General features: G+C 38.8%; 1 protein-coding gene across 1 annotated transcript in view; it reads left to right on the top strand.

The window, feature by feature from the left end:
• The window catches only part of COL1A2 (collagen type I alpha 2 chain), a 35,554-nt gene that overhangs the window by 12,408 nt on the left and 7,118 nt on the right, over positions 1 to 16,028 (top strand). The window contains exons 13-40 of the mRNA XM_024767086.1: positions 405 to 449; positions 743 to 796; positions 897 to 941; positions 1,606 to 1,659; positions 2,195 to 2,293; positions 2,419 to 2,463; positions 2,571 to 2,669; positions 3,090 to 3,143; positions 3,303 to 3,410; positions 3,780 to 3,833; positions 3,935 to 4,033; positions 4,956 to 5,009; positions 5,459 to 5,557; positions 5,937 to 5,990; positions 6,484 to 6,537; positions 6,692 to 6,745; positions 7,016 to 7,069; positions 8,050 to 8,094; positions 9,270 to 9,368; positions 10,557 to 10,664; positions 11,331 to 11,384; positions 12,311 to 12,364; positions 13,090 to 13,143; positions 13,241 to 13,294; positions 13,391 to 13,498; positions 13,875 to 13,928; positions 14,803 to 14,856; positions 15,851 to 16,012. Coding sequence (XP_024622854.1) covers positions 405 to 449; positions 743 to 796; positions 897 to 941; positions 1,606 to 1,659; positions 2,195 to 2,293; positions 2,419 to 2,463; positions 2,571 to 2,669; positions 3,090 to 3,143; positions 3,303 to 3,410; positions 3,780 to 3,833; positions 3,935 to 4,033; positions 4,956 to 5,009; positions 5,459 to 5,557; positions 5,937 to 5,990; positions 6,484 to 6,537; positions 6,692 to 6,745; positions 7,016 to 7,069; positions 8,050 to 8,094; positions 9,270 to 9,368; positions 10,557 to 10,664; positions 11,331 to 11,384; positions 12,311 to 12,364; positions 13,090 to 13,143; positions 13,241 to 13,294; positions 13,391 to 13,498; positions 13,875 to 13,928; positions 14,803 to 14,856; positions 15,851 to 16,012 — 1,971 coding nt within the window. The remainder of the gene's footprint in view (positions 1 to 404; positions 450 to 742; positions 797 to 896; positions 942 to 1,605; positions 1,660 to 2,194; positions 2,294 to 2,418; positions 2,464 to 2,570; positions 2,670 to 3,089; positions 3,144 to 3,302; positions 3,411 to 3,779; positions 3,834 to 3,934; positions 4,034 to 4,955; positions 5,010 to 5,458; positions 5,558 to 5,936; positions 5,991 to 6,483; positions 6,538 to 6,691; positions 6,746 to 7,015; positions 7,070 to 8,049; positions 8,095 to 9,269; positions 9,369 to 10,556; positions 10,665 to 11,330; positions 11,385 to 12,310; positions 12,365 to 13,089; positions 13,144 to 13,240; positions 13,295 to 13,390; positions 13,499 to 13,874; positions 13,929 to 14,802; positions 14,857 to 15,850; positions 16,013 to 16,028) is intronic.

The following is a 16,028-nucleotide window of genomic DNA, read 5'->3' as shown; positions in this document are numbered from 1 at the left end:
TTTATAAAAATAAAAATATTGAGTGTTCAAAATAACTTTAAAGAGGGTAAATATGGTTATGTTGAAAGCAATTTATCCTATCATCTCTTTTTATGTTATCATTGCTAATATATAAGCCTAGTCTAAATGATATCCAAAATCTAAGGGGAAAACTGGGGAAAGGGTAAATAACACTAGACCACATCTCCCTGATTCTGTGATATTTGGTATTATCTAAATAAAAACCCATATTTTATAAATTTTTTTAATGTATGTGATTGGCATAATTGAGAAACAATCTATGTAAGAAATGTTACAAAATATATGAATGGTTGAAGTTGAAGTAATAGTGTAAAAATTACCAAATCAGAAGAAAATAATTAATATATATAATGAAAAAAACTCAATCTTTCTTTTCCATGTAGGGTGAACCTGGTGCCCCTGGTGAAAATGGAATTCCAGGTCAAATAGTAAGTATTGATTACTTTACTGTAAATCAAAAATGTGTACACTCTTTGCAAGCTGGAACTTCTTTAATGTTTTTGCTAATTACCATTTCCCTTGGCATTGTATTCTTTGATATTTTTCTAATAGCCTTCTGCATAGTTAATTGAAATCATTACCTTTTAGTTGGAATTAGAACAAGACCTATTTATTTCTAGTGGATTCTTGTGCATGCTGGAAATTGGAAAAAGGAAATGATGCCTGTAACTTTTTCTTAAATTAGCATTCTGGATTTCAATGGAAATATTTCTGCTTCTAGGGAGCTCGTGGGCTTCCTGGTGAGAGAGGACGTGTCGGTGCCCCTGGCCCAGCTGTGAGTGCTTCCACGTTTGTTCATTTTTATTCTTTTTAAAAATCTTCTAATAGGTTCCATTTAACTTTCCACTTGACTTTTTTCTTTATTTTCTTCATAGGGTGCCCGTGGAAGTGATGGAAGTGTGGGTCCTGTGGGTCCTGCTGTAAGTGGTGACACTGAGGAATTTGGAAGGGACTGAGAGTGTGGGATGGGAGCTATCTTCTTTATTAATTCCCTATGAAATAACACCATTTTAGACACCTTACCAAACGTTCTAAGAGGTCATTTAAAGGTTCTATTTATAAGAACTACTATCCCTGAGGTTTGTAATTGATATATAAAGTAAAATCTACCTCACCTGGGATACCTGGAATGTCTTCCCTTCGATAACATACCAATGACAACAGATTAGCTGTCAGTTTTCTCTTTGCCAACATTAAGTAAGATCAAGCCACTCTAAGCCACTTCCATCTTCTGTTGTTGTTTTGTTAATTTTTTTTTTCAATTGATGATCACTTTATTTAGGGCTTTTCTTTTTCCAATATCGTTTTGTAGGCTTTAGTGCACAGGTCATACTTGTATTTTGTTAAACATTCCACTAATAACTTGATTTTTTATTTTTATTTTTTTAACATCTTTATTGGAATATAATTGCTTTACCATGGTGTGTCAGTTTCTGCTTTATAACAAAGTGAATCAGTTATACATATACATAATGTTCCCATATCTCTTCCCTCTTGCGTCTCCCTCCCTCCCACCCTCCCTATCCCATTGTTTCGTTAATTCACTGAGAGGAAACTTCTTTCCACCTTCTTCTTTGATTTCAGGGTCCTCTTGGGTCTGCTGGCCCTCCAGGCTTCCCAGGTGCTCCTGGCCCCAAGGTAAAAATGCTGGTGACCATTGTCATTACCTTGATAAACATTTTATTGTGATGTGAAAGATAGGGACTGTGTTTGCATATAGATAATTACAGAACAGGCAGCTTAATTAGTCCCGCCTTCGAAATGGATACAGACTGACCAGTTTTCTCAGATACAGAATGACCAGTTTTCTCACTCTAAACTTGAAATAGATGATCTCTCTGTACCCAAGCACTATGAGCATAGGTAGAGATGGCAACGTGGAAACTGATTCCCTGGGGTTCCTCTGGGATACTCCCAAACTAGCTGGGACTGACTGGCTGAGAACCAGAGTCTCTACCAAGAGAGACAGAGGTAGGTGAAGACAGCAACAGTAGCCAAGATGGCAGAACCAGGCCAGGAAAATAGGAACACAACCCCCAACCTGTGGTACCAGATCAGATAAGGGAAATTATTGTAATGCTGAAGAACTTTCATAAAACTTGGCCACCTAAAAACGGAGATATGCTATTTCATTATTTGCTGACTAATGCCTCAACGTCATTCCTGTTTTTAGGGTGAACTTGGACCTGTCGGTAACCCTGGTCCTGCTGGTCCCGCGGGTTCCCGTGGTGAAGTGGGTCTTCCAGGTGTTTCTGGCCCTGTTGGACCTCCTGTAAGTAGCCACTGTCATTAACTTCATTGAGTAGAAGGAAGAAAACAAAAAGAATGAAGGTGGGGTCAAAGAAGACCAGAAATACTCCTATGAACCATATCTTTCTCCCTTCCTTTTCGTCACAGGGCAACCCTGGAGCCAATGGCCTTCACGGTGCTAAGGGTGCTGCCGTGAGTATATGCCTAAAATGTGCTGCTGTGGTTTTAAAGGTATTTTAATGGATGCGGTCTCTCCTGGCAGTTGCCTCATGAGGGACCATGCTGCGTTTCTTTCCCAGGGCCTTCCAGGCGTTGCTGGGGCTCCTGGCCTCCCTGGACCCCGGGGTATTCCTGGCCCTGTTGGTGCTGCTGGTGCTACTGGTGCCAGAGGACTTGTTGTAAGTGGTCATGGCTGATGCTTTCATCATTCTGAAATACCGGCTCTACCATCACTTCATCCCCATCTAGACTTCATCTTGTCGTCTTATCCTTATTTCTTCCTTAGCGTTTTCAGTGTGTATTTCTTCTGTAAGTTCAGGCACACTTATGTATACTCGCTCCCTCACACACACACAGACACACCCCTTCTGCTATCCTAGAACATTACCCAAGGGTCAGTGAGGCACGCTTCTATTATATCAGTCTTGTCCTTTCAACCAAGACCATTCCCCTGTAGGTCGTTTAAATATGAACTGAGCATATTTCTTAGAGAACTAAAGCTCTCTTTACTTTGATTTGTAAATAGCCCCTGATGTTTGTCTTCCAGAGAGTTGTGACAAATGTTTGTCATTTGACCACTGTTTTGTATTGGACCCTAGGGTGAGCCTGGTCCAGCTGGTTCCAAAGGAGAGAGTGGCAACAAGGGCGAGCCTGTAAGTAGTTCTATAATCACAGTTTTATGGAGTTACTACTTTTTCAATCCAAAAAGTAATACTTTCACTTTTTTTAAGTTATTACTTTTTTTTCTAGCTAGATATGAACACAAATTTTACTTTTCCTGTGACCCCTTCTTTTGTTTTTTCATTAAATAGGGTGCTGCTGGGCCCACAGGTCCTCCTGGTCCCAGTGGCGAAGAAGGAAAGAGAGGCACCACTGGTGAAATTGGATCCGCTGGCCCCCCAGGACCTCCTGGTCTGAGGGTAGGTTGCAAATGCTTTTGACACCCAGACACACCAGAGGCACCCATTCGTTGGGAATTGGTCAGAATTACTGAGTGCATTTTCTAGATGAAGGAAACATCTGCTTTCCATCTGCTTTATTAAATCACTGACTCTCAATTTGATATGTTATAAAATTGGTCTGGAAACAATGTTGACCTACTTTTGCAGAAGGTTTCCTCCACACAGTCCTTTGGGGTTTGGATGAAGTTTTTTGGTTTGGTTTGTAATTGTATCTCCCCCTTAAGGTCATCAAGATTTCTTGCATGCATGCCATGTTTCAATAAATTCTGCCCTACCTGATATAAGGATACTCTCCAATTCTTTTCTATTTCATGTACTTTGTTACAGGGAAATCCTGGTTCTCGTGGTCTTCCTGGAGCCGACGGCAGAGCTGGTGCCATGGTAAGTTGTCTATTACTCACATCCTGGGAAGGAACTTGATGCTTCTGGCCGTGGGTATGTCACTGGAGTTAACAACCTCCCCTCCCCTTTCTTTTTAATAGGGCCCTCATGGTAGTCGTGGTGGAACTGGCCCTGCTGGTGTGCGAGGTCCCAGTGGAGATTCTGGTCGCCCTGGAGAGCCTGGCCTCATGGGACCCCGAGTAAGTTTCAGATTGATTTTGAGCAAGTCACACCTAGCACTGTTTCCTTTCCTAAAGGGATGATTAATATTTGAAGACAACAATAAAAAAAATCAAAAATTAATTTGTTGGTAGACTTGCTGATGGTTCCCTTTTTAATTTAACTTTATCAAAGCCCAGTAGATATTTTGACGAATTTAGTTAGTTCATAAATTTCCTATTTATTACTTGATACAATGGCTGTGAGGTTTTGGGAAGAATAGATTTATTTTAATATATCCAAATTAGGTTGGTTCTCCTATCAGCATGAATCTTTTATCTCAATTTGTGAGTTTTATATAAGGTGTTCATGAAATATATTAGGACTATACATTATCAGTTTATTAGATTCATAAGTGAATCATTTTTCCAGCGATCACAAAGTGCTGTAATGTATTCAGCATCACACTAGCTATGGAGAAATGACCTTTAGATCTGTAGACACTCTAATCCATAGCAATAGAGTAATTTTTTGCCTCCATTATCTCTTACGGATGAGTATCAACTGTCATTGTGCCATAAACAAGCAATAAAGACACCAAATATAGCAATTTAAAAAAATCCACTTTGAAAATTACTTACTAAAAGTATTTGTTTTTCTATTCTAAGGTAAAAAAATATATACATTTTGCACATATAGTATGTTGCTCAACAGTTTCTTGAGATATCTTTAAATGGATCAGTTGCACTAAAATTCAGTAAAAGGAAAGGCATTAAAAATAGAAAGAAGAAAGTTTTCAGAGCTCTTTCATACCTCCCAGCTAGTGGCTAATACCCCTAATGTTTTGCCCTAGTCAACACACAAAAAGTGGGGGGAAAGTGCTTTTGTGAGATTTCAGTTAATTGGAGCCTTGAGTATATGTGTTAGAGTGCCAATAGGAAAGCATCCTCATTTATTTTATAGGGTTTTCCTGGTTCCCCTGGAAATGTTGGCCCAGCTGGTAAAGAAGGTCCGATGGTAAGTATGGCTTATATTTTCAAGGACACTTATTGCACCCTTATCAAGTGTTTCCTGTAGCTTATTTATATGTGAACACATTGAAAATATATATTAGCCACATACATATCTGAGAATGCAAAGTAATAGATTGTAATTACAGAGTCCAAATGAACACAGGAGCAAAAGGAGAGAAGGAAAAAGAAAAACATGGCAGGGAATATTGAAGAGGGTGACAAGGGTATGAAAAGAGAGGAGAAAGAGGGAATTGTGTACATATGAGATTGACCTGGATGTGCATGTACCGACATCCTATTTAGCAAAGGAAAGTGGATTCATAACTTATTGACACTTTATACAGGAAGCTCTATACAATCAGAAAATGATTCTGTTTCATCCTGTGGCAGCATCACAAGCTTGAGGTGGTGAGATCCTGTGCTGAGTAAACATTAAATAAACTCTGGTTTCAGGGCCTCCCTGGTATTGATGGCAGGCCTGGACCAATTGGCCCAGCTGGAACAAGAGGAGAGCCTGGCAACATCGGATTCCCTGGACCCAAAGGCCCCACTGTAAGAATCACCAGAACCTCTTCTCCCTTGGCACTTTTTTGCCACATTTCACCAAAACTCTTATTTCTCTCCTGCCTCAGTCCACTCTACCTCAAGGGGGTTCCTTTCAACACAAGAAAACTGCAAGCCACTTACCACAACAAAAGTTGACCTTCAGTGTGTCATTGTTCCTGCTGAAAATCCACATCTTGAGTCATATGCTCCTGCAGACATAAGTGTACTTTATTGTATCTGGAGCTGCATGATGATGGGTCATGCCTTAAATAACAGAATGCAAGGACTAGGAACCTAAAAAAAAGAAAAAAGGCAAGAAATTCACATTTCAAAATTGTCATGGTTAATTTGACATTAAATGTATTTTTTTTAATGTTTATTATAGGGTGATCCTGGCAAAAATGGTGAAAAAGGTCATGCTGGTCTTGCCGGTCCTCGGGTAGGTACTAACTTCTATGCGGCTCTATCCACATAGTATTCACATAGCATACACATCTTTTGAGGCCATCTGATATCATTCCATCACTTTCTTTCTAAGATGGCATCCCCAAGCTTCCTTTTACCATCACAAAATGTCTTTTCTCTTTAACCACGCTTACAAGGCAGTGAGCTATGATGAATCAGAATGTATATTAAGTCAAAAATATTTATGGATGCATTTGGTTTTTATTTAATTCATTTCATGATTAAAAGGCTATGAATATGCTAGTAGCATTCTCTGACTTTCATAAATTGCCCTTCATCCATGGACTTCCTATGAGCCATATCACAAGTTAGTAGGTAGTATTTGGGCCTTGGCCACAATGTGTTCAATTCATGCTGAAATAACAAGCTTTGTTATGAGGAAGTAATACATGAGGGAGGCTTTGGGGTATCTTAAATTGTCTGACTCACAGGCAACTAACTCTGAGCCTTTCTGTTGAACATTTTAGGGTGCTCCAGGTCCTGATGGAAACAATGGTGCTCAGGGACCTCCTGGACTACAGGTGAGTATTTCTCTCACTCTTGCTCTATTTTGCACTAAAATGAATCTAGTCCCACAAAAACGGCCATCTCTTTTTTTCCAGTCTAAAAGTTATGTAGCTCGATAGCAATGGTGGCATATATCTCTATTTATGTAATCTTTCCTATCACTTTCAGGGTGTCTCAGGTGGAAAAGGTGAACAGGGTCCCGCTGGTCCTCCAGGCTTCCAGGTAAGTCAGCTAAAACATACAGACTACTGCTTTTGGGCAGACTCTCCAGCTGTAAATAACTATATAACACTCTCCCCACCACACAGTAACTGGTTTCAGAACTGAAGCAAAGAAGCGTACATTTTTTCAAGGCAAACTTTTCTGTAATCCTTTAATAACACATAATAGTTAGTGATCATGTTGATATTAGGTATTTCCCCAAAAAAACAATTATTAGAAAATCCCCCAAATATAGCCGTAAAGATTGAGGTTTGTCTTTTTTTCATCTAGGGTCTGCCTGGCCCTGCAGGTACAGCTGGTGAAGCTGGCAAAGCAGGAGAAAGGGTGAGTAAAACAAGTGATAGTAAATTCGCCTAAACTTGGGACTTTCCCTCTGTTTAATACCCTACTGCAGTGCAATTATAATATGCAAAAGGAAACTTCATATTTCATATGTTAATGATAGTGTTCTACATATGTTGGTACTGATGGAGAGAATGAGCCAAGTTACTCATTTTCATTCAAATTACTTTGTTTTAAGGATTGAATGAAACATCACATTATGGAAGTACAATATCATGAACATTCCATTTAATAGCCTTACTTTTTGTATTGTTCTTGGTAATGTTAAAATACAAATTATTTCCCTCTCCATAGTAAAAAAAATTAATGCACTGATTTTCCATCAAACTAGACCCTGAAAAATTGCTTTTAATGTTTTTCTTGGCATTCAGACATGACACTGCTATTCACGATCAGGGCATGAGTCTGAGTCATTTTTTCTGTAATTGTGATGAATGGGCCTCAATTCAGTTACATTCTGTGGCCTGCTCTCCTTTGTCAACAGTGGGGCACATTAAGGAGACAGCTGGTCAGTAATAAAGGAGATACACTTGGGTATACAATTAACTAGGTAATGTGCAGAATATGATCATTTCTATTAAGAAAGCAGTCTGTTATATAACTAAAAATAGGCAATGTCTGATATTGTTCATCATCATTATTTATTATATTATCAAAGGAGATAGTCTTTTTTCACTTTTTAAAAAGCAATAAACCAAATAATGAGAGACTAAAATTTTCTGATACCAGGTTCTAGGATAGATATATATTTAATATCAGTGAAATTCTCACTTTTTAAAAATCTTTCCATACACCACTGAAAGCTCTCTTGGTCCTAATAGCCTGTGTACTTACACACTCATGTAGGTGGAGCCTATCGGGCTTTTTTTCACTCTCAAAACTTTTCTAAATATCATAAACATATGTGGATTTAGAGAACATACATAAGTTTCACACTTTATTTTTTCTCACGTTTTGCCTAGGGTATCCCTGGTGAATTTGGTCTCCCTGGTCCTGCTGGTCCAAGAGTAAGTGTTACTTAACTTTCATAAACTTCTCGCAATGTTTTTAAAACAAATGGTGCCTTCTCCTAAAAACTATTGGTGACCTTGTAACAGCAAATTCCTGACACTCTTCTGTAGTCAAACATAATCTGCAGAGAATATTCAATTTCTAAATTGACAGTAGACTTTTTATGTAATTGCTCATATGTCTTATTTAAAAACCACAGGATTATAAGAAACATAAATGAACTAATACAGGTATTATATTCAGTGATTTATACAAACAAGTATGATATATTTATGACAGTGGCTCGACCTGAGCTAAGGAAAAGTAATATCTTACTAAGATTTAAAATCAATTTTTCCAATGTGTGTTGGTGTTCAAAGTCTAAAAGATGAAATCATGAGCCTACTTTTATTTTAAATATTAAATAAATTGATGTCATTTGTCTGTGGTCATTAGAATAACTGGAAAGATTAGTTGGCCCCTAAAGTATATTGTTATGTGGCTGGTTACCATATAGCTAGGATGCCCAAACAAATTTACTGTCATGGAACCATAGTATCATAGAACCAAATTATAACAAGGGCCTTTGAAACAGTTGCAATGTGGGCTTAAACGTTAAATATTCTGGACCATAGAATACTATGTTGTAGTGATATTTACATGCAAATTGGGAAATATTTAGACAGATAGATAGAAAGATAGACACACATACAAATACACACATTTTCATACATATATTCTCTGTTAACTATATTATAGCTGTTACATCACTATTGCATGCAATTGTATAAAGAGAGCATAGATATGAAATATCTAATCTTATTTACATCTGGCATTGCTATTCGCCTAAAATGATGGTACTGTGCATAACTGGCATCTATTTTTACCTATGGACCTATCACAAAAAAAGGAAATGAATTCCAAAAGTTGAATATTACACTCTAAAAGCAACAAATTTTGGAGTTGTAGCCATAGAACATTAGAGCTGAATGAGACATTACAGATTATCTCATCCCGTCCCTTCATTTTACTAGTAGAGAAATTAAGGGAAAAATAATTATAATTTGCTAGTAAACTAGGCATTTGGCAGAACTAGGATTCAAAAGCTAAACAAGTGTGAACTCTAATGTGTAAAATGGTATCTCTGAAAATGATGAACAGTGTAACACTTCTTCTAATCCCCTTTTCACAGGGAGAGCGTGGTCCCCCAGGTGAAAGTGGTGCTGCTGGTCCTGCTGGTCCTATTGGAAGCCGAGGTCCTTCTGGACCTGCAGGGCCTGATGGGAACAAGGTAAAACTTTGTTACATATTGCTGGTTTGGCCCAGTGTGCTCTAGAATAAGTAAATCCTTTACAGTAGTAAGTGAATTGTTTCTCAGATTTTTTTAAAATTTATTTCCAGTTCTGTGATGATTTCCACCTCAGTAAATAACAATCTGATTCCAACTGACCTGAATTATTCCAAAAGAGGCAAAACCCCAGTGTTCTACACACATAAATGAATTAGTATGGGTTTTCACTCTTTTCTCATCACACTATTTATACTTTTGTCTTAATCTAGAAACATCGTATACATTTGGACACTATTTTTAGAGAATGAACTTTTACCTTCCCAACGTCCTACTTCATAAAGTAAAATTTCAAAAAGTAATCTAAATTTTAATAAGATAATTTTATGATGATAAAAATTAACTGGACAGTACATTCATCCCCAAAACATAAGCCTGAAAACTTGTGTTTCAAAATAGAATCTGTGGTTTAGATCTTAAAATAGATGGAATTACACATTTCTGAAAAACAGATTACTTCAACCACAATAAAGAGAAGGTAACATATTACTTCTGATTCTTACCTTTAAGGGGTAAAGATTTGCTATAAAAGGCTATTTTGGTATATGGAAGGATATTGGAAAAAATAAAATAAGGTAAGAGGGAGAGAGGAAGTAAGAAAGGAAATATTGGTTCTGTGAGAAAGTACTTTCAAAGGGTTTTATCTCAGGAGCTAGTCAACAGGTTTTAAGTATGTGGAATTGTAAGGTTTTATAAAAAAAATGGAAGCTATAGTCCACACTCTTAAGAAGATTAGAATGTAAACATCTCCCCCGTTGATGAGGTCTCTTTCCACATTTCCTGTCTGAGCTAAGAGACTTCACCTTGAAAAACATTTGTGGGCATTTTTCACTCTCTGCCTTCCATTGTCATACCCTCTTCTCTCCCCTGCCTGACTCCCTTAAGAGGACTGGGAGCAGGTTATAGGAAAATCACAGGCACCCATCCTACTACCCTCTTCTCTTTAGTCACTGTGTCATTAACAGCATCCTCCTCGGTTATATTCTCCCTCCTTTCAGTAGGCCTCCTTTGTGTCTAAGCAGGCGAGCCTGCTATCCATTAAATGTTTAAATTGGAATGCTTCAAGAGTTTGGCTCTTCATTTTCTTCTTGTACCACAGAAATAACTGATTTCACATGTGTTTGATTCAAGGGCGAACCTGGTGTGGTTGGTGCTCCAGGCACTGCTGGTCCATCTGGTCCTAATGGACTCCCAGGAGAAAGGGGTGCTGCTGGCATACCTGGAGGCAAGGGAGAAAAGGTAGCCTCTCAGTGTTTGACCTCAATACATATTGTTGATGAACTCTCACAAAGAAGGCTGTGCAAGGTCAACCATTTTTTTTTTTTTTTTTTACAGTTCTTGGCAGGTGGTCTGGTAGCATTTTGATATCTATCTATATACATTTCCCTCTGCCACCTAGCACCTACGCATTTCTAAACTCACTAATCTGGCAAAATTCTTTGCTACCATGGAATTTCACGCAAACAGATGGTGTTGAGTAATACATGAGGCTCATTTTAATGCCACTAACAATAATGCCTCAGCCTGCCCTAATTAATGGGAAGAAGCTATATTGAACAGCTGTCAACCGTGCTGCTGCATTAGTTATGCCATAAGAGTGATCAGGCACTGAAGCCCATTGTGATGTTGCCTTATAATTCTGTCCACATGAATTTGTACCTTGCTTGATTACGCTTCAGGAGGGTGTATGGAAATTAGAAAAGAATATTTAACACTAATCTGGAAAGGGCCTTGAATTATTTTTTCCTCATTCAATATTTTATAGAATGGTAGGGAATCAAAACATTACTAAAGATCTTAAATGAATAAAAGTATTATAGCATCTTCTGTAAAAACACTGTGCATTAATTTTGATTCAAAAATTTGGTCAGAAAACAAACATTTGCTCTTGCTTTTTACTTTCAGGGTGAAACTGGTCTCAGAGGTGATGCTGGTAGCCACGGCAGAGACGGTGCTCGTGTGAGTAGAATTCTGTTGGTATCAGATTGTTTTGTTCTGTTCTGTTTTGTTTTACATTTCACTCAATTTGAGTTGAGAAGCTTTCCAAAACTGAACTGACAAAAGAGGGATTCAAGTTTTGTAAAAGAGTATTCCATTCCTTCCTGGACCTATGACTAATAATATCAGTTTACATGTTCCAAAAGAAAAATTCAAATGAGGACTTATCCCCTTGAAAATCATAGCCTGAATTTTCTACCTTCCTTAGTGTTAACTATACCAAGTACAAGCTACAGTCCAAAATCTCTAGGTTTAATAGAACACTAAATGATTGTTTATCATAGGGCTTTAGAAAAAACAAGAATTCTTCCACTTTAGGAAGCCAGAACCTCTAATAAGGTCCTGTTTATTCAAATGTATACCCTAAGAATTTATCACTCAGAGCAGCTCCAAAGAGTAACTGTTAATGCCATGGAGATGCCAGTGATAATCCCATAGAGGTATAATAATCCTACCTAGAGTGTTGATATCATGGCTCTTCCAGGCCATAAGCCACTTGGGCTTTTCTCACCTCTCCCTCAGGCCTGATAACTCCCTGTGGCACATTCATCATATCCTTTCTCCAACTCACACAGTCCTCACAGTTCTTAGCAAGGCTAGTCATTTGCTACTCTCCAGGGAATTTTACAAGAGCAGAGAGTTCAGATCTCCCCAGTGTGCCTAGCCTGCCCATGACTTAGTTCCATAACCTTCACCACTAGGGTACTCTCCTCCTGAGAGTGGCTTCTAATAGTCTTGATAATTAGAACTGAAATGCTTCAAAAGCTTTCTTGATGTCCACCCAGGGTGTTCAGTCACTGTATAAGCACAGCAAGGGGAAACGGCAAGGGTCACTTTTGACGGTATGGGGGTGTTATTAACAAGACTTGTTTTCTTTTTGGTACTAGGGTGCTCCTGGTGCTGTAGGTGCCCCTGGTCCTGCTGGAGCCAACGGGGACCGGGTAAGCATGCATTTTCACTGAGTTGCAGCTCTCTGAGCCAATGGCGGTATCTAAAATTCCCTGCCACCCTGGCCCCAAAGGGCCCTGGCAATTCATTTTTATGGCTTGGTCTAAAGCCCATTGATTTAAAAACTTATCCATTAGTATGGGGCAGCAAGAAACAAATGCTGTGTGTTGAAACTTCTCTTTCCCTTCCTATACACGTGCCAGGTATCTGATCTATACTTCAATCCCTATCATTTGTTTTAAAGTCTTTTAAAGTCTTTCGGGGTTGCCCATTAACAATATCCTAATGCACTGAGCCTTCTTGAAGCCTTCATTGTAAAAAAAAAAAAAAATCAATAAAATACATAGTGTGCCCATTTCACATTGAACAGTCCACTTAAAATAAACCTTATTTATTGTACAGCACAAATTGCAGCAAATAGATCAGCCCTGTGTCCATCTAAAAATTAAAATGTCCTCCTCCTGGTATTGTGGGCACTGATTTATAGTGTTTTGGCAAGTGTATGACCAATACCATTTCACCCTCCAAAATTAATACAATATTATGCAGAGTAAGAATCCATTTCAGTTTTCTCTGTGAGATGTGAATTAGTTATCTCTTTGGATGCAATTGCAAACTCTGGCAAGAGCCCGCTGTCTACGCCTGTTCCCTCTCCCTCCTACCTCTTTGAGCATTTGTGTGAGGAACACTGACAAACTCATTTTTGGCCCCCTTATAGGGTGAAGCTGGTCCTGCTGGTCCCGCTGGTCCCGCTGGTCCTCGTGGTAGCCCTGTAAGTAAAAACCTGGGTCGTTTTAGACACGCATAACTTCTAGACACTCATGAATCTAAGATTGCTGAGACATTTTAAAATCCCTTTTCCCACCTAGGGTGAACGTGGTGAGGTCGGTCCCGCTGGCCCCAATGGATTTGCTGGTCCTGCTGTGAGTATCACGTGACACAGGTCAATCTGAAAACATTCCAAGTTAGCAAGTAGAGTAAGTTGGAACACCTGAACTATAACTGTTCCTTTCCAACAGGGCGCTGCTGGTCAACCTGGTGCTAAAGGAGAGAGAGGAACCAAAGGACCCAAGGGTGAAAATGGCCCTACTGGTCCCACAGGCCCCGTTGGAGCTGCTGGCCCAGCTGTAAGTTGAATTCACTGATGGTCAACACAGCCTGTGCAGTTACCCGTGAAATCTTATAACTCAACATAAATCAATCAAGTGCCTGCTATACGTCAGGGAACATACCAGATAGAAGACAATTTTAAAATAAGAGTTAACATTTGCATACCACTTTACACATTATAAAAGTTTCATAAATATTGTTTTATCTCACTTCTTTGATTACCCATAAAGGTGGTAATATTGAAGTAAGGACATTTATTTTATATAACACAGATAATCATTTTACATTTCTAGATTTGATTCTAATAGACATGGGAATGATCCATTTGAAGAAAAGAGTAACATTTATAAAGACTGTTTTCTGATTTGACCATCTTTTCTTGTTTCCATTTAGGGTCCAAATGGTCCCCCTGGTCCTGCTGGAAGTCGTGGTGATGGAGGCCCCCCTGTGAGTATTTACAGTGTATTCTGATAATTTTTCTTTCTTCAGAATCTATTAGGGACAACTTGAAAGTTTGGAAATTTTTGGTAATTTGGACTATAATGAGAGTCTTGAGAGTCAAGCTAACTATTTAAAGAAATTCTGATAATGAAGTCAAGATCAGATTCATGGAATGTTAACTTAATCCCAGCTGGAACTCAGCACACTGTATGTTGCTACCACTTCACTTGAGGTAGTGATAACCAAAGTTAACCCCAAGTAGTTTGTGAAATGGGTAAAATATTTCTTTGGTACCTTTTATCATTTTGTTGATGCCCCCCTTCTTCTGCCTGATTAGGTCCCTTCCCTTGGTGTCCAGTGCTATCACACTGACTTCCTAGAGACCCAAAGCTCCCCAGGAAATCAACTCCACTGACTTCTTCCTCCTCTCATTGGACAGCAATTAATACCCTTGGTCTTTTATTATACCTTCTTCTGTAAACAAAATTACTTACTCAGTGTCCATTCCCTTAGCAGCCAGCCAGGTGGTTAAGTTATTAATATATACAGATCATATATAATAATAGTATAGTGTCTTGTCTTCTTGTTTTTACAACCATCAGGCAATATGTTAGCATTTCAAAAAAGAACTATCAGAGCCTTAATGCAAAATATAGGCATTGCAACTGGGGGCATGCTGGTCAGGAAGCTGTGTAGAGATGGAGGGTCTTCGGGGTCCTGGGTATATTTAACATAATACCCTACCTGAGGCTGTCACTGCCTACTCTTTGGTCCATCCTTGATCACGTGTACTGAGGATTTTCCAAGGGAGAAATTTCCATCTTACCCAAATTCCTGGAGTTGGTGCTGACTGTGGAATTTTAATGTGCTTGGTTCTTAGGGTGCTACGGGTTTCCCTGGTGCTGCTGGAAGGACTGGTCCTCCTGGACCCTCTGTAAGTAAATCACTTCAAAATGTGTCTTCATTTATTTACTCTAGCCAAAATCCCTAGCCTCTAGTAAGAAACTGGTAAGAAACTCCCTATGAAAAACATGCTACTAATATTTTACTATTACTTTCCTAATCTGAAATCAGTTTTTCTGAATCATTAAGGCAAAATCATCAGAAATTATATTAGAAATATCAGTTTAAGAGGCTTTTATTCATGTGAACATAAGTCCCCTTGTCCCCTTTTAGGGGCATGGTCTCTTTGTTAAAAATAAAAAACAGAACAGTTTTAGTCACATATCAGATATTTCTATATCTAATTACCCTTTATGGCCAACATTCTGCCTCCGTTGTTAAAGTATAATTGTTCCTGAATTTAAAGGTGGTTTGGCCTCTAATTTAATTCTGATTCAGACTCTCCTGTCAGGACTCAAGAGAATTTAATTAATTACAAAGGATTAAGTCTTCTGGTTAAGGTTTCAGGGAAAAAAAATAGCGAAGATGTTGATTTCTTGGAATCCTTTCACAGGTTCATAACAGAAAAATCTTCATTCCCTGTAGGCATTTAATTAAACCTAGTTGAGAGCATATGTGATTCCTCAATTATGAGCAAAATGCCTGTATTGGCTTTCTTCAAAAAGAAACAAGCAGAGTCCTCCAAAACCCAAATTCCCATTCATTTACAGCTAGCTCTTATAACTCGACATAGTTCTGATTCCAGTATGCCAGGTGGCTGGTGGTACAGCATTGCTTTTTCTCACAGACATTTGCCGTAGCTTCTGCCTCGGTTGTTCACTTTATTACAGCCCCAGGAGAGGAAGATGAAAGTTGCTTCTTTCTACAAGAAAGACTGTGAAGACTTCTAAACATTTCTCCAAAATGACCAGGATATTATTTTGTTGCTTCAAGTTGTTTGCATCTTAATATTTAGAACCTCAGCTGCTCTCTCCCATTCTGTGATGATTAACAGAAAGTAAATGACCTCATGTATTTGCTCACAGGGTATCACTGGCCCCCCTGGTCCCCCTGGTCCTGCTGGTAAAGAAGGACTTCGTGGGCCTCGTGGTGACCAAGGTCCAGTTGGTCGAACTGGAGAAACAGGTGCTTCTGGCCCCCCTGGCTTTGTTGGTGAGAAGGGTCCCTCTGGAGAGCCTGGTACTGCTGTAAGTGATTTCAAAC

This window comes from Neophocaena asiaeorientalis, unplaced genomic scaffold (genome assembly GCF_003031525.2).
Source record: "Neophocaena asiaeorientalis asiaeorientalis breed wild unplaced genomic scaffold, Neophocaena_asiaeorientalis_V1.1 scaffold70, whole genome shotgun sequence".
Classification (NCBI taxonomy): Eukaryota; Metazoa; Chordata; class Mammalia; order Artiodactyla; family Phocoenidae; genus Neophocaena; species Neophocaena asiaeorientalis.
The sequence above is the reverse complement of the archived record's forward strand: the minus strand, read 5'-3'. Positions and strand labels throughout refer to the sequence as shown.